Source organism: Ostrea edulis, chromosome 5, assembly GCF_947568905.1.
Source record: "Ostrea edulis chromosome 5, xbOstEdul1.1, whole genome shotgun sequence".
NCBI classification, from domain to species: Eukaryota; Metazoa; Mollusca; class Bivalvia; order Ostreida; family Ostreidae; genus Ostrea; species Ostrea edulis.
In genome coordinates this window covers 82,064,282-82,081,936 of record NC_079168.1, presented here as the reverse complement: position 1 = coordinate 82,081,936, position 17,655 = coordinate 82,064,282, and the positions used below count along the sequence as shown (strand labels likewise).

Below are 17,655 nucleotides of genomic sequence, written 5' to 3'. Positions count from 1 at the left end.
TTTCAAATAAACTTAAACATCTTACGTTATAATATACGCAGCTTTTAGATTAATTATATTGTTTGATTCTGATATATGTGTGATACTTGAAATCTGCAGTATTTTATCTGCTAAATTCTTATTTCATAATGCTAGTCATCCTGTAGTGTGTTATACAGGTGACTTTCACTAGCTCAAATTTAAATCTCTCAAAGTTCTCCATCTCTTGAAGGAATATCCTGGCATCAAGACCATAAACTGAGAATAAACCCCAAGTCTTAATTTCAAATCCAACTAACTTTTGAAAGTATTTTCACAAACATATAAAATTTTCAGCATATGTTTGTATTGGAATTTTTTTAAAACATCTGTACTACATAAATATGAAAGTATAAGGTATAAATTTGTTTTAATGAAGTCTATACTCAGTTTATGGTCTTGAGACCTGGTCCTGATTTCCTCCCTATGTAAATAAGGAAATTTATTATTGCTTACTTGAACTCTCAATCTTTAAAAAAAACTTGAGTCTTAGACGTAAAATTTTAGTCTCGTTATATATATACTCCTTTACAATTTACTCTCGATACTTTGAAGGACATAATTAGCACCATGTCATGGACCTTACCTGCAAGAGGACCACTGTTTACAGTTTATTAAGAAAACTTTGGTAATTTGTGTCAACATTTTACCAGAAAGTCCAACTGCAGAAGTAAATTGTTGAATGATTGGCCTATACAAATTTTGAAAGTTGAACAATGATTATGAGACACAAAACTATATTTATTTTGGCTGCAACCAAAGAAAAAAAGAAAATAAACACAAATAAAAATAATTTATTTATTCAGATTCTGATGAAACAAATTTTTTTTTAAAATTATTTTAAATACATTCCTGGGAAAATGAAATTACAAATTCCAAATTTTAGCATCCCCAGACTTGTTTAGCAAACATTGGTCAATTGAAGTGCCATTTTCTGGACGCTCGAATGCTTGAAGTCTCAATGTCTCTCAAGGTTTTAAGGACGTACTCTCATGGTCATAATGCCCGACTTCCTTTTAAAACATGGATGAAAATATGAATATCAGCAATATTTGTCTATTCATTAAAAAACTTCTCGCCTAGCTGAGTAGCTCAGCACATCGACTGCTGAACTGTAGATCGCATGTTCGAGTCCAGCAGGGATTTTAAAGTTTTCTCTGATTGCTTTCTACTAAAACTGCATTTTCTGACTAAATAAAGTAAATTTGAAAGTTTTCAATTTCAAAATATTGTTGTACACATCCTCCACTTTTCATCCATATAAAATTTCTCTGGTGTAGTATACCATCGTACATCTTTGTCATCCTGCAGTGCTTTATAAGGTAATTTTGTATTTGTAATTGTTAGTCACCCTGTCATGTTTTATAAGCTAATTTTACAAACTTTTTATGATGAAATCGATATTATAATCAATACCTGAATTGCATGCATAGACAGATCCTAATCAGTCAAGATTTACAGGTATTGCACAGGTATGTCACCCAGATCAATAGGTATTACCTGGTCGTGGAGAAAACGGGGAGACCAGATAAGACCCAGTACAATTTTCAAGATTATCAAATCTGAACAATTTCCCTTTTCAATCAGCCCTGCAGTGTCACAGTTCTATCTATTCCTTTTGTATTTATCTTCCATTATGTATCTTACTGCTAAACTCATTTGTTTATTTAATTAATCACACAGATTTTACATACTATACACTCACCACAAAATAAATATACTAGTACACAGCACTTAAATCCATGATTAAATCTGTATCATTTATATTTGCTTGGCTTAGATTCACTAGAACTCTTAAACATAGTCTTAATGATATATGGACCCCATCCCTTCCCCTTCTCATTTCATTTTTTTTTTTTTTTTTTTGCTGACTTGCACTAAGTGTTACAGTCTAAATAATTGAATATGCAGTATGCATTCTTCATGACATTATACACTATGTCTGTAGATTCTCACGATATTTGCAATGGGTGCTTAACAATAGAATCATGAGAAACCAGTGGTAAATTTCACAGTTCAATCAATTTAAATGGCCACCTTCTCTCCTATCACAGAAATAATGATTACACTGTGCACAGGATTACCCCCCAAATTATCTCTAAGCTACACCACACACACCCGGGTACCTGTTTTACTCTGTCGTGTGGGAACATGTCCCTACGGACACTGTAAAAGAACATCTAGATATCTGTCAGTGACTGACAATTATATCTCTCATGCACATACATCATACAAACAGATCAAAGAGAAAACAAGCGAAAGGACTGTATAAAATCATTGTGTTACCTCTCACACAAACGGATCACACAAAATTTGTATTAAATCAATTGTAAAAATGCCTCAATGAATGAATGCAATTCTTTTTAAAGAAGTTCAAGATTTATGAATTGCTAGGCAATCAGTCAAGTTTTATCGGGGTATATTTGATATTACGCTAATGTAAAGCATCTCGCTGTTCTGATCAATCAATGTTAAAAAAACAAAGTTTACCCAGGCATGTCAAGAGAAAAATAACACTGCCATTATAAGCTTGTCTGCATAGAGTACAGCATCTCCTAACAGGAAAGGAGGACTAAATTCAAGCTCTTTTCATGGACAACTTTATCAAATGAAATTAAAAATCTAAGTAACATCCATAACAACTTTATTTCAGTACCATACTGCACAACATTAAGAAGTTGTTAATTTTCCCTGACAAGTTTTGATTAACTCAGGTCTCTGTTTACCTGTATACCCTCCTGTGACGTCATAAGACTTCGCAAAGTCAGTGATTTATTAAGATTTACAGGAACATAAATTTTGTTCGAGTCTTTTTTCAATAATTGTAAAAAATCTTGTTAACCATACAATATTTCAGAAGTCTAAGTTATACATGAATATTCAATTATATGTTTGAAAATATTGAATCCAAGGGCAATAACTCTGTTTTCATTGAATCCTTTATCAAGTCCATCATGCGATAGATTTCCTTTATTTTCCACAAACATTTTTTATATATTTTTAGAGAAACAGTTTCATGAAATTGTCATGAATACTATTATATCATTTTAACCAGTTTTTGTGACATTTTGATAATATTGTTTAAGGAAAATTGCAATTTTCTGACGTTGATAACAGGTATATGTGTGCCAATTGATAAAAAAATATATTGATACCGCAACATACTTTTTTTTATCATTTTTATTTGTTACCAAGATGTATTATTTGAAAAACCAATAATCAAATATAAGATTGAACCTATAATTCTAGAAGGGTGGAATTACCTTAATGTCAGACAGGCCCACATAAAAAATAACTTGCAGTTGGTGACAAATATTTTTGCATTTTCATATTTAATTTTTCTTTGTTGTCCAATGCTAGTCACAGGGTTTTGATACAAACTGAGCAAACTCGTTATATAGTATATAGAACACACTATATACTATATATCATATACCAGTTTGCTCAAATTTTGTCAAAACCCTGTGAAGCTATTTTCATGATTTTTTTTTCAATTAAAGGGGAAGGCAGCCCAATTTTTTTTTACATGATAAATGATGGGATTAATTATATGATAACAAGATGTGATCTACCGATTATAAAGTCTCCCAAACGAAGTATTGGCTGTATAAAAGAGGCTTATTTTGAGTAGTATTATTTTCCACCCTTGACAAAATCCATATCAATGTTTACTTCATTTAAAAAATCTTGATCTAACACGAAGGCTTTGATTTGAAATTTTTCAAAAAATCCCAGTTTTTTCTTTGGTAAAACTAGTGTCACTTGACCTTCATTATAGTTTGTAGGTCCCAACATCCTCTTATCATTTTTGATGATCCCATGTCTCTATCAGTTCTGGTTCTAAAGTTATACAAGTTTTTATAATCACAGTCAAAGGTCAAGGTCAATGGGGATACTAGTTTGTAGGTCACTACACCCTTTTATCATTTCTGAAGATTCCATGTCTCTATCAGTCCCAATTCTAAAGTTATACCATACTTATGTTTAGGATCAGAAGTCAAGGTCACTTGACCTTGATACTAATTTGTAGATCCCATCATCCTTTTAGTATTTCTGATTGATTGATGTTTTCCGCCACACTCAAATTTTTTTTTCAGTTATCTGGTGGCGCCGTTTTTATTGGTGAAAGAGAGAACCCAGATACAATGTACCTAGGAAGAGACCAAAGACCTTCCGAAAGTAAACTGGGAAGCTTTCTCACTTACCGGCACTTAGTAATTCTGAAGATTTTTCATCTCTTTATCAGACCTAGTTCTAAAAGTAATACCAAATTTATGATCTAAGGTCAAAGGTCAATGTTACTGGGGTCACTTGACCTTGATACTGATTTGAAGATTTCATCATTTCTGAAGATCCAATGTCTCTATCACAGGGCTTTCAACAAATTTAAAAGTAGGAGGCTGAAATGAAAAAGTAGAAGGCGATCCAATGCTCGGTGCCCTTACGGCCGGGGGTCTGGGGTAAATGACGCAAAATCCTGCATTCTGGTGGTTTCCTGGCACTTAAATGCAGCTTTGAAATTGTCATTTTTTTGCCTGAAATTTTTACTTTTGCCATGAATTCATTGTTTCATATGTGAAATTTTCTGTTCATGCAAAAACTTAAAAAATTCAACATTGCAAAGTACTAATTTTGATGCAAAATGAAAATAAAGTGCATGAAGATAACTACATGTAATTATTTTTTTGCAATGCTGTATCAATTAATTTTTAAGTGTCTTTGCTTGAACAGAAACTTTCACTTTTATTTCTACATTTGTACTGAAAGTGTATAAGACTGAATTGTTTTGTAAGAAAGTTTCTACATGCAGAAAGTATTGTTGCAATGAACTAAACTGCATGTTTTGCTCACCCCAATATTTTTAAAAATAAAACCCAAACAATCTTTATTACAAATTAATAAGTAACATTTAAATTACCTATAATTTAATTTTTCCACAAATTCAAGTTAACAGCTACAGATTTGTTGATAACATAGCGAATTTGTGCTGAAAAATTCTACTTTCGTTTTTATTTAATACCACGTACATGGGCATTTGCAAATTAAAAAGAATAGCAAGTCTGAAATCTTTCCTGATTAAATTCTGTTTTCGCTTTAAAATTGTTGATTGATATTATACTTGTGTCACTTTCGTTTCTGGCCTTTTTAAAGTCGAAACTGAACAGGGTATTTGTTCTCTTCATTCCGTCAACATCACTGATTTTTACGTTCAGGCCTTGTTGTTATCTTTCGGAACTTCTCGTCTGTGTTGTCACGAATTGGGTAAATCCGAGGCTTTCCGACTATTGCAATTGACGTGTTATTTTCTACACCAACAGACGACCAATCAGGTGCCGGTATTTACCTGAACTAAATTTAGCGCAAGTAAACGCGTTTTTACATCCTGGTTGATACAGCCGCGATTTCTGAGTCTACTACAGTTTGGAAGATGTTTAAAGTTTTATAAAAGTTTTTTTCATTGGACATACATTTTTGTCACTAAAGTAGTCGGCACCTAATGTTAATATAGGCGGCGGAAATCCGCCGGCTACCGGCTACTTTTGAAAGCCCTGCTATCAATTCCAGTTCTAAAATTATATGAGTTTGTATATTCAAGGTCAGAGGTCAAGGTCACTGGAGTCACAAGACCTTGACACAAATTTGTAGATCTCATCATCATTTCTGAAGATCCCATTTCTACCATACCTGGTTCTTAAGTAATACCAAGTTTATGTTTTAAGATCATAGGTCAAGGTCACTGGAGTCACTTGACCTTGACACTAGCTTTAGATTTTATCACCTTCTTATCATTTCTGAAGGTCCCATGTCTCTATCAATTCCAATTCTAAAATTATACCAGTTTGGATGTTCAAGGTCAGAGGTCAAGGTCATTCGAGTCACTTGATATGGATCTCATCATTTCTGAAGACTCTATGTCTCTATAAGACCAGGGGCCCATTTTACAAAACAACTTACGACAAAGTCGCAAGTCTTAAATTGTATTACACAGTTATAAGTTTTTAAAATGAATGAATTAAAATGTCTCTGAGACTTAATTTTCAGCATTGTTTTACTATTTTACATGGGAGTGAAGGATCTTTACAATATACAAGAAAATTCCAGTATGTAAAGTTGGTCGTAAGTCGTAAGTTCTTTTGTAAAACGCACCCCTCCAGGTTCTTAAGTAATACTAGTTTTATGTTCTAAGGTCAAGGTCACTTGACCTTGATGCTAGTTTGTAGGTCTTGTCATCCTATTGCTATTTCTGAAGATTCCATGTCACTATTAGTCCTGGTTTCAAAGTTATATCAATTTTTAGGCCCTGTTATTCTCTATTCATTTCTGAAGACCCCAGGACTCTATCATATTTCTCAAGTTATATCTGTTGAATTTTGGAATTAATTTTCCCCCCATAGAGTTCTATGTTAAACCCAACCCCATTTGATCCCCCCAAAATGTACCCTAATTCCCTTCAATCTGAAAACAAAAACATTTCTGCACATCTAGATACATTGGCCTATCATATCCTTGAATATCTATTTCTTTCATCCACTGGTTATGGAGAACAGTGTCGGATAGTTTTAGGCGCGAGAAAGAAGCGCAAGAATAATAATAAGAACCAAGCAAAAATAATAAATCTCCAAACTTCGTTTGGGAGACTTAAAAATTTGTCATATTATTCTGTTGATATACAGTCTAGATAAGCTTCAGTGCTAATTTGAAAATGTTAAAAATTGAAATTCCCGCCATCTATATAGAGCCTGCCATGATGTGGAACTCTTTTGTATTCAAGACCACAAAAATCAATAATTTTGAAGTCACACCGTTTGTTCCAGTTTTGATGAGATTCAAATTACCCATGTAAGTTTGACCTTGAAAAACAATAGGTTTCTATCTCTTATCATTGGGAACATGTGTGCCAAGTTTGATGATCCTAGCCTTGTAATCATGGAAACTTACCCTGAGTCCTGTGTGAAGTGCCACAAATGACAGTCCGAAATAATCCTTCTCTAATAGATCCAAGTGCTCACATACTTTGTCATAGAGAATCTGACCAACCGCACGCTTCTAAAAACCACAAAAATTATTTTATTACTAATTTTGACAGGAATTTTTTTCCCTCCGTTTTACAGATCCTCAAATTTGATATTATCGGATTTCTACTTAAAATCAGAAATGAAATGATTCACAATTTCATATATTCATTCAAAACTATATATATTCATTTAAAATATAGGAAATGAAGAACATACAGTAAAACTCACTTATAGTGAATGATGCTTATAATGAATTCACTCTTATTGTGAAGTGATATATATTCCCCAATGAGAGGAATATAATGAAAATTGTATTGGATTTCATAAGGTTTGTTTATAAAGAACTATTTTTCACTGTCCCTGCAAGTTTGCTATAACTGTGTTTTACTGTGTTAGTAGTTTCAATATCTACAGTGTATCTGGAAATCAACAAGGTAAAAACTCATCAAGATATATTTGTTATATTGCACTTATAAACAAATGTTAATCCTCTGTTAGGACACATTCTAATGACTACAATACTTACATCTACATCTATTTCAAACAGTTTTCCGTCAAGCAGAAGAATTCTACAGATGACGGACCGAGCAGTGCGGACTTGAGCAATTCTTCTGTTGTCACCCATTTCTGAAAAGTCAACATACAAAATAAATAATAAATGAATTGCAGTATAACTTCAGTACTTCAGGAAGAGTCTAAAATGTCAACAAAATAAATATTGTGGGGTACACAAGTTACAAGGTAGAGAATATACACACATTTGTGAATCCGATGCCTGTTGTCAACAACTTAAGTACTCTTTTCTTGAAATATTTTGGAAGCAATTGTAAATCCTCTGAAACCAATAACCAAACCCAGAAGACCAATTACTCCTGACTATTTGATTATAAAATACCACAAATAGTCTGATGGTTATAGAGTGTTATAGTTGAATATATTTTGGGCATCATAGAAAGTGTGAAAATCATGTGGAAAATGTCTGACATGCATTCCCAGAACTCTTGATTTTTATTCCTATATATGGGAGTGGCAGGTTCTCAGAAATCCCCTGGAGGATCTGCTGCACTCTGCCCCGTTCATTTCTGGAAAGACTTGTAATTTAGACAGTTCACATGTCCTGTGGACCATTGCCTCCAAAATGTTAGTGAACCCCGAGTAAAAAGAATCCACCCGTCCTCCCAATGTGAACTGTTAGCGAGAAGCCAATGCTCTAACGAACAGTATAAACTGCTGGGGGCAACTGACACATAGGGTTTAAAGTTTTTGATGAAGTGTTTGGTAAGTAGAGGACTTTATTTTTGGCATGAAAGTGCTAATTCCATGATTCCTGGGTCTTTTCTTCATTTCTCAATTTTCAAACTTTTAGGGAGATACACACATTTAACAATTTTTGAATTTGTAGAGCAAAGACACATTGATATCAAATTGATGACATTAGCTGCCTCTACATACTCATCACAACAAATTCCATGTGTGTTCAGTATTGGTGGAAGTGATTTTTATCTAGCACAATCAATTTCCTCAAGCTGATTTATTTCAATGGAAATTGAATTATCCAATCACCATAATGAAGAATAAACAAGAGGCTCATGGGCCACATCGCTCACCTGAGTCACCTTGGCTCACATCTGAAGACTTTCCATATATATTTGCATGTGAAACCTTAGTCCCTATTATGGCCCCAACTACCCCTGGAGGCCACGATTTTTGAAAACTTGAATCTACACTATGTCAGAGAGCTTTCATGTAAATGTCAACTTCTTTGGCCCAATGGTTCTTGAGAAGAAGATTTTTTAAGATTTTCCCTATATTTGTATGTAAAACTTTGACCCCCCCCCCCCCCCCCCACATGTCGCCCCATCCTACCCCCTGGGGGCCATGATTTGAACAAACTTGAATCTGCACTATGTCAGAAAGTTTTCTTGTAGATATCATTCATTCATTCATTCATTGGTTATTGAGAAGAAGATTTTAACTATATATTTGTATGTAAAACTTTGATCCCCCTTGTGGCCCCATCCTACCCCCGGGGGCCCTGATTTGAACAAACTTGAATCTGCACTATGTCAGAAAGTTTTCATGTAAAAATCAGCTTTTCTGGCTCAGTTGTTCTTGAGAAGAAGATTTTTAAAGATTTTTCCCTATATATTTGTATGTAAAACTTTGATCCCCTATTGTGGCCCCATCCAACCCCCGGGGCCCATGATTTGAACAAACTTGAATCTGCATTATGTCAGGAAGCTTTCATGTAAATCTCAGCTTTTCTGGCTTAGTGGTTCTTGAGAAGAAGATTTTTAAAGTTTTCCCCTATATATTTGTATGTAAAACTTTGATCCCCCCTTGTGGCCCCATCCTACCTCCGGGGGCCATGATTTGAACAAACTTGAATCTGCACTATGTCAGGAAGCTTTCAGGTAAATTTCAGCTCTTCTGGCCCAGTGGTTCTTGAGAAGAAGATTTTTAAATGACCCCACCCTATTTTTGCATTTTTGTGATTATCTCCCCTTTGAAAGGGACATGGCTCTTCATTTGAACAAACTTGAAAGCCCTTCACCTAAGGATGCTTTTGGCCAAGTTTGGTTGAAATTGGCCCAGTGGTTCTGGAGAAGAAGTCGAAAATGTGAAAAGTTTACAGACAGACGGACAGCAGACAAAATGTGATCAGAAAAGCTCACTTGAACCTTTGGTTCAGGTGAGCTAAAAAAGAGATGTCTTTGGAATTGTGAAAATACAGTTTTGCTTCGATGGATCCAGAATCCTAGCCAAAATATTGCAAGCCCCCCCCCCCCCCCCCCCCCCCCCCCCCTCCCTGTATCTCGAGTGCTCACTTCCATTAAGGTCATAGGATAACCCAAGATTTTGGATATTAAATGAAGTAGAATTCTGTCATGTTTATGTGGGATTTTCTACTATTTGATCAAACAACAATGTAAATTGGTTACTATTACATGTACATGAAATAGACCAATAAAAGTATGTTTTTTGAAGGATTTCAATTTTGGGGTAATGTTTTAACGTTGAATATTCAAGTAAAGATTTGTAAAGAATGCAAAAATAAAGGTGGTTTCATAGGAGAATTTTTTTTTGGTTGTAAATATTGGTTTTCAGCAATTTCCAAACCTTTCAAAATAGTTTTACAAAATTCTATCAGAAGTTTTTTGTGTATCCTGTGTCCTTAAATCAGCATTAATGGTTGCAAATTACAAATGAAAAGATAGTCACTCCCTAAGCATAATATGCCACGAAATACACTGCAAAATACACTGCGAGATTTGCTGTAAAATACACTGTGATCAACAAATCATGAACTATACTGTACAATAGATTATACACCATAATATATACTGTACAACATGATATATACTGTACAATACACCATGATATATATACTGCACAACACGCCATGGTATATACTGTACAATACATGATATATACTGTACACCATGATATATACTGTACACCATGATATATACTGTACAACACACCATGGTATATACTGTACAATACATGATATATACTGTACACCATGAAATATACAATACATGATATACACTGTACAGTACACCATGATATATACTGTACAATACACCATGGTATATACTGTACAACATGTCATGGTATATACTGTACAATACATAATATATATTGTACACCATGAAATATACAATACATGATATACACTGTACAGTACACCATGATATATACTGTACAATACATGATATATACACTGTACAATACATGATATATACTGTACACCATGATATATACTGTACAATACATGATATATATACTGTACAATACATGATATATACTGTACACCATGATATATACTGTACAATACATGATATATATACTGTACAATACATGATATACAATACATGATATACACTGTTCACCATGATATATACTATACAATACAATGATACACATGCTTTACTATACACCAGGTAACCCCTCTCTGGAAATCCTTGAATAGGTTGGGAAGACTTCCCCTACAGTGAGACATTCTCAAGAAAACACGATTATCCCTCTTTAGTAAGAGTAAATATATCATGTACATCTCTTCATGTTTGATGTGAAAATAGGAAAAAGTGCTAAAATGCCTGATACTTCTGCAAATATATAAATCAAAACAAATTTTTAACAAAAACACTCAATGCATTAGATTTCTGCCTCCTTCCCTCGTATGCAGAAATGTTGATATGATATTTCTTGACTGTGTTGTCAATATAATAGAGACAATTTCAAATGTTCACTTTTTTGCGTTTTAGCAAGATTTCGCTGTAGAGGAAGTGTTCCCAACCTGAGTGATGAATGCAATTTCTGTATTTTGTGTTCCGACTTTCTAAACACTAGAAGTGCTTGCAAAGCTGAATCCTTTCTTTCACAAATTCATCAGGTCATGCACGTGATGGCAAGTGAATCAACCAAAACAAGATCGACAGATTCAGTTGCTGATTCATGAATATCAAGAGTATTCTCCCTTGATAGAGAGCCTCCCAAAACGATCGCTCCCGTTAAAGTCCCTCACGTGTATAAGTATATATAAATTTGATTGAAGAGTAATCAAAGGTTAACTGTCTTTTCATGCCACATCCTAAGATACTCTGGTGCAATTTTGCAAACAGCGACTGTTTTTATTGGGATCCGACTACAAACACTGACAAATGCGGAAATCGACTTCCAGGTGTATCAACGTGTGCACAGGTATTTTCTACAGGTACATACCCAGGTGTACATAATTTCTCTGGATGGTAGATAAAAATTTGGCTTTCTGAAAAGAGCACCAGTTTATTTTTCAAACTTACCATTTGTGTTCTTTCTTGGTCCGTGTAAACAAGTTTTAGTTTATATCATGTCGGTTATCAAAATATCCAAACGCTTAAATATTGCAGCGCCACCTAGCTGTCCGTGACGTCACTTTACAGATATTTTTTTCCCCTACCTGTGACAGGTAAATGAAGTTAGGCATCGCTGTGGAATGTACGCGCGACAGACGATCAGTGACAAATTGAAAAAAAAATAATAAAAGTACCATCAAATGTGTGGTCCGAGTAAGCTAATCAAAATAAATTTGATGGTAGTTTGTTTCTGGACATACTACATTGTGAATCTTGCAAATTTGTATAGCATCTGAATTTGTGCCTAGGAAATATTAGATCCATTGTCTACGTCTTATCAGAGACATGTACATGTATAATATGTTATACATGTTTATGTCTCTTCTGTTATGGATAGGTTGAAAAAATTTTATTTTTCATGTCAGAGTTTTGAAAATTATCATTTTATAGCAAAATTATTCATTCAACTGATCACAACTCATTAAGACAGATAAATACTTCAAACCAATAGGTCTTGGGGAAAGCGCCAGTTTAAAAGTCCGAAATCACATGAACAATTAATTTACCCTATGAGAGATATTGTTCATCCAACAAATATATCGATTATCAAGGGGGGGGGGGGGGGGGGCCGCTGGAGAAGATAACTTCATAATTATCTTAAATCATTGGGATGCTATTATTTTGCTCAAACTTCAACTTCTGGATTTCATTCATCATTCTTACCATTCAATACTATACCGTCACAAAACACACAAGAGTCAGCCATTGTTAACTGCACTTTTACATTAATGATGACACAACGATATACACTGTATATAGATAGAATGGGGTGATCAGAATATTACCACAACATTGAGAGAGAGAGAGAGAGAGAGAGAGAGAGAGAGAGAGAGAAAGCATAAAATGGAGTCTTAGAAATATGGAAAACAGCTTGTTGGGTATTGTTTTCTAGTTGGGTTGTTTTTTTGTTTTTTTTTTTGTTGTTGTTGTTTTTTATTTAACACGGATTTCTTTAATATAGTAACACTTTCCCCGAGGTAAGAATATTTTAAAATAGTCTTTATTTTGACGAAAGAGGGATATTGTGTGCTAGAATACACATAGATAAACGTAAACACCTTTCTTTTAGTTCACATGGGTTGTTTTTTTAAACCAAATAGAATTAGATGTACAGTGGAGAAACATAGCGATTCCACAGTCTACATAAATATTCAGTGGCGGATCCGAGAATTTTCAAAAGGGGGTGCATGCATCTTGTCCGCCCTGAAAAGATTTTCCATGTCACATTCCTGACATCGTCTCAAGTCACGGTCCGGAGTTCCCATGTACAGCTCTCTCCAGATGGTAGAGGACGGTCGACCGTACATGCGACGATGCATTCCTGATTGCAGGCTGATATGAAATATTTGTAGATGACATAAAATATCATTGAAATCATAGCCCATTTTCTGTGTTCAAATGAAAGGTTTGTTAATTTTTGCTTCAGGGAGTCTTTTTAATGCAATAAAATAACCATCATTCACTTGAGGAGTATGTACAGATTTTGAATTTCTATCTTGCATATTTTTCCAGTCCCTACAGATCTGTAGTTCAGCGAATAGACAGTCTGATTAAAACCAGCCCCTACTAACGCAGTAACTACTATAGTTGTAGGAAATGGCTGAAGTCAAACTTGCGACTAGCCCGCCATTCAAATGACACACATGTGACAGACAGTTGTGATGTGCGAACGAATACACTCTTCTTTACGAATAAAAGTTGTCTTTCTTGGACCATGCATTGAAAGAGGCGATGCATTACATGGCTTGATAAGCAACATGCCATTCACAGAATTTTTTCTTTATTTGTTAAACTATAATTTTATTATTGCTTTTAACAATATTGAATCAGTGAATGAATCTCATCTTCCACACAATTCATGTCATGTTAAAAAAAATGTTTTTCGTATATAAGCATTAAAAATATAACTGATTTAATGTCAAAAGCCAAAATTTTGACCTTCTGAATGCAAGAATAAAAGCAATATTTTAGCCTTAAATCTGTGTTATGTAAACAAAGACTCGAGTCTTTTTATGTGTACAAACAAACAAGCGAAATATTGATTACGTAACATAGAGCATCTTAATTTTGCATAGTCAAAAATTCAAAAAATTTTATGACACATTTTACTTGAAATATGAAAGATATGATAAACTTACATTGATATCCATTTCTTTTGAAAATTCCGTAAACAATAACATACCGCAATCTTTGTTTACAAAACAAATAATAAACTCTCTAAAATGAGCTTCTGTGATAAAGTATAACCGTAATTTTTATGTGAAATCTGTTAAACACATTAGACAGTAGATTTCAATCATTAAAAGTGGAAAAGTTTTTTGGGGGAAGTCGTGAATCAGTCCCTTTTAAAAAAAAAATTACACAAACAGTGAGAACAGAACTCTATACTTCATTAATGAGGGGAAAGTGTTTCCAAATATGATTCCGACTGTGCGAAAATACATCCAGGGGAGAATAAACAAAATTCAAATGCGGAATTTTTTAAGGGAGGGGTTGTGACCTAGGTTTGTACCTTTTCCAGGCAAAAAGAGAGATAGAGAGCGAAAGAGGGAGGGGTGGACGGGTAGTCGAGGACCTCAAAAGAGGGGTAAAAATTTTGGGGGTGAACATTTTTAACCAAAGAGGGGTTGCATCCCCGAGAATTGTCGGTGATATCCAATGCCCATAAACAAAATATTAATGAATTTGAGCAACGGCGAAGCTAGGAGGGGATTAAGAGAATACATGCTACATCCTTTCAAAACATGTACTTATGCTGCCGCTCTCCAATTATAAGTGATTTTACAAATGAAAGTACTGGGTATATTAATAATTTAAATGATCATGCAAACATCAATATTCGGAGGGGGGGGGGTGCTATCTCTAGGATTTTCTGTCTATTTAGTACCCGGGTTTCTCGGACCACCCGCCATATCATGGGAGACTATCACAGAACACAAATGTCAGGACAGAAGCAAGTTTTTATTCAGTGTTTCAGAACTGTCATAATGTACAAGTTTCAAGAAATTATACAGGAATAGAGGAACGCTGCACACCATTCCTACAACAGGTCTATATGCACAATGTACACTGCACATCATTCCTACAAGAGGTCTATGTACAGTGTACACTGTACATCATTCTTACAACAGGTCTATGTACAGTGTACACTGCACACCATTCCTACAACAGGTCTATGTACAATGTACAGTGTATGTTGCACACCATTCCTACAACAGGTCTATGTACAGTGTACAGTACACCATTCCTACAACAGGTCTATATGTACAGTGTACACGGCACACCATTCCTACAACAGGTCTATGTACAGTGTACAGTGTCTGTTGCACACCATTCCTACAACAGGTTTATGTACAGTGTACACTGCACACCATTCCTACAACAGGTCTATATGTACAGTGTATGTTGTACACCATTCCTACAACAGGTCTATGTACAGTGTACAGTAAACCATTCCTATAACAGGTCTATATGTACAGTGTACACTACACACCATTCTTACAACAGGTCTATGTACAGTGTATGTTGCACACCATTCTTACAACAGGTCTATATGTACAGTGTACACAGTACACCATTCCTACAACAGGTCTATATGTACAGTGTACACAGTACACCATTCTTACAACACGTCTATATGTACAGTGTACAGTGTACACTGCACACCATTCCTACAACAGGTCTATGTACAGTGTACAGTGTATGTTGCACACCATTCCTACAACAGGTTTATGTACAGTGTACACTGCACACCATTCCTACAACAGGTCTATATGTACAGTGTATGTTGCACACCATTCCTACAACAGGTCTATATGTACAGTATACACTGCACACCATTCCTACAACAGGTCTATGTACAGTGTACACTGCACACCATTCCTACAAGATGCCTATGTATAGTATACAGTGTATGTTGCACACCATTCATACAACAGGTCTATATGTACAGTGTATGTTGCACACCATTCCTACAAGAGGTCTATGTACAGTGTACAGTGTATGTTGCACACCATTCCTACAACAGGTCTATGTACAGTGTGCACAGTACACCATTCCTACAACAGGTCTATATGTACAGTATACACTGTACACCATTCCTACAACAGGTATATGTACAGTGTACATTGTACACCATTCCTACCACAGGTCTATATGTACACTGTACACCATTCCTACAACAGGTCTATATGTACAGTGTACACTGTACACCATTCCTACAACAGGTCTATATGTACAGTGTACACTGTACACCATTCTTACAACAGGTCTATATGTACAGTGTACACCATTCTTACAACAGGTCTATATGTACAGTGTACACTGTACACCATTCTTACAACAGGTCTATATGTACAGTGTACACTGTACACCATTCTTACAACAGGTCTATATGTACAGTGTACACTGTACACCATTCTTACAACAGGTCTATATGTACAGTGTATACTGTACACCATTCTTACAACAGGTCTATATGTACAGTGTACACTGTACACCATTCTTACAACAGGTCTACATGTACAGTGTACACGGCACACCATTCCTACAACAGGTCTATGTACAGTGTACACTGCACACCATTCCTACAACAGGTCTATACGTACAGTGTACACCATTCCTACAATAGCTCTATGTACAGTGTTCCCTCCAGGGTATAGCACAGAGGAATCTACAACCAAAGATCTTACACTATTTTAATTTACATTTAATTACTGCATCGTAAACATCTCAGTCTTAGATTTATGCTAAATCATCCCTCCCCCTCTTCATTTTTTTGTGCAATTCATTTTTATGCCCTCCTTCAAAGAAGATGGGCATATTGCTTTGCACCTGTCGGTCGGTGGGCATATTGTCCGCTCAATATTTTGATTGATTGTATATTGTTTTATGTCCCTCTCGAGAATATTTCACTCATATGGAGACGTCACCAATGCCGGTGAAGGGCTGCAAAATTTAGGCCAATGCTCGGCGCTTACAGCCTTTGAGCAGGGATTCAGGATCTTTATCATGCCACACCTGCTGCACTGACACGGGACCTCGGTTTTTGCGGTCTCATCCAAAGGACCGCCCCATTTAGTCGCCTCTTATGACAAGCAAGGGGTACTGAGGACCTATTCTAATCTGGATCACCCACAGGCACCTGAAGTGTGGCTAGCTTGTATAGATCTTATGTACATTACCCCCCCCCCCCCCACCCCCACCTCTAGAATGAAATTATTTTATACAGAACCAAAAATTCATCCCAAACTTGTTATTTCCTCACCGATCACCCTCATAAGTCCTTCGGAATAGTCAGTTTCTACTCTCTGTAAGCTTTTGAGATGACTACTTGTGAAATTAATACTAATATACGTACATATGTATGATATGGTGACGGTAGGTGGAAAGGATAATGCTTTAGTGCCCGGAATCCATATTGCTACTTCGATGTCCAGTGCGCTTGACCTTTTGACCCCAAAATCGATAGGGAATATCTTCATCCCATGGGTAGTCCATATATATGATATGGTGACGGTAGGTGGAAAGGATAATGCTTTAGTGCCCGGAAACCATTGCGTCTACAGACGGACGGACGGACAGACAACCCGATTCCAGTATACCCCCCCACAACTTGTTGCGGGGGGGGGGGGGGGGGGGGGGTATAATAATTTCATTCTAGAGGGGTGGGGTAATGTACATAAGATCTATACAAGCTAGCCACACTTTAGGTGCCTGTG

At 35.5% G+C, this 17,655-nt stretch overlaps 1 protein-coding gene across 1 annotated transcript in view; it reads right to left on the bottom strand.

Moving 5' to 3' along the window:
- The window catches only part of LOC125649846 (uncharacterized), a 35,914-nt gene extending 23,947 nt beyond the window's left edge, over positions 1-11,967 (bottom strand). The window contains exons 1-3 of the mRNA XM_056166180.1: positions 11,843-11,967; positions 7,561-7,661; positions 6,958-7,065 (exon numbers count right to left, since the gene is read on the bottom strand). Of these exons, the coding sequence (XP_056022155.1) occupies positions 6,958-7,065; positions 7,561-7,659 (207 nt within the window). The 5' untranslated portion in view covers positions 7,660-7,661; positions 11,843-11,967. The remainder of the gene's footprint in view (positions 1-6,957; positions 7,066-7,560; positions 7,662-11,842) is intronic.
- Positions 11,968-17,655: the final 5,688 nt, after the last annotated feature.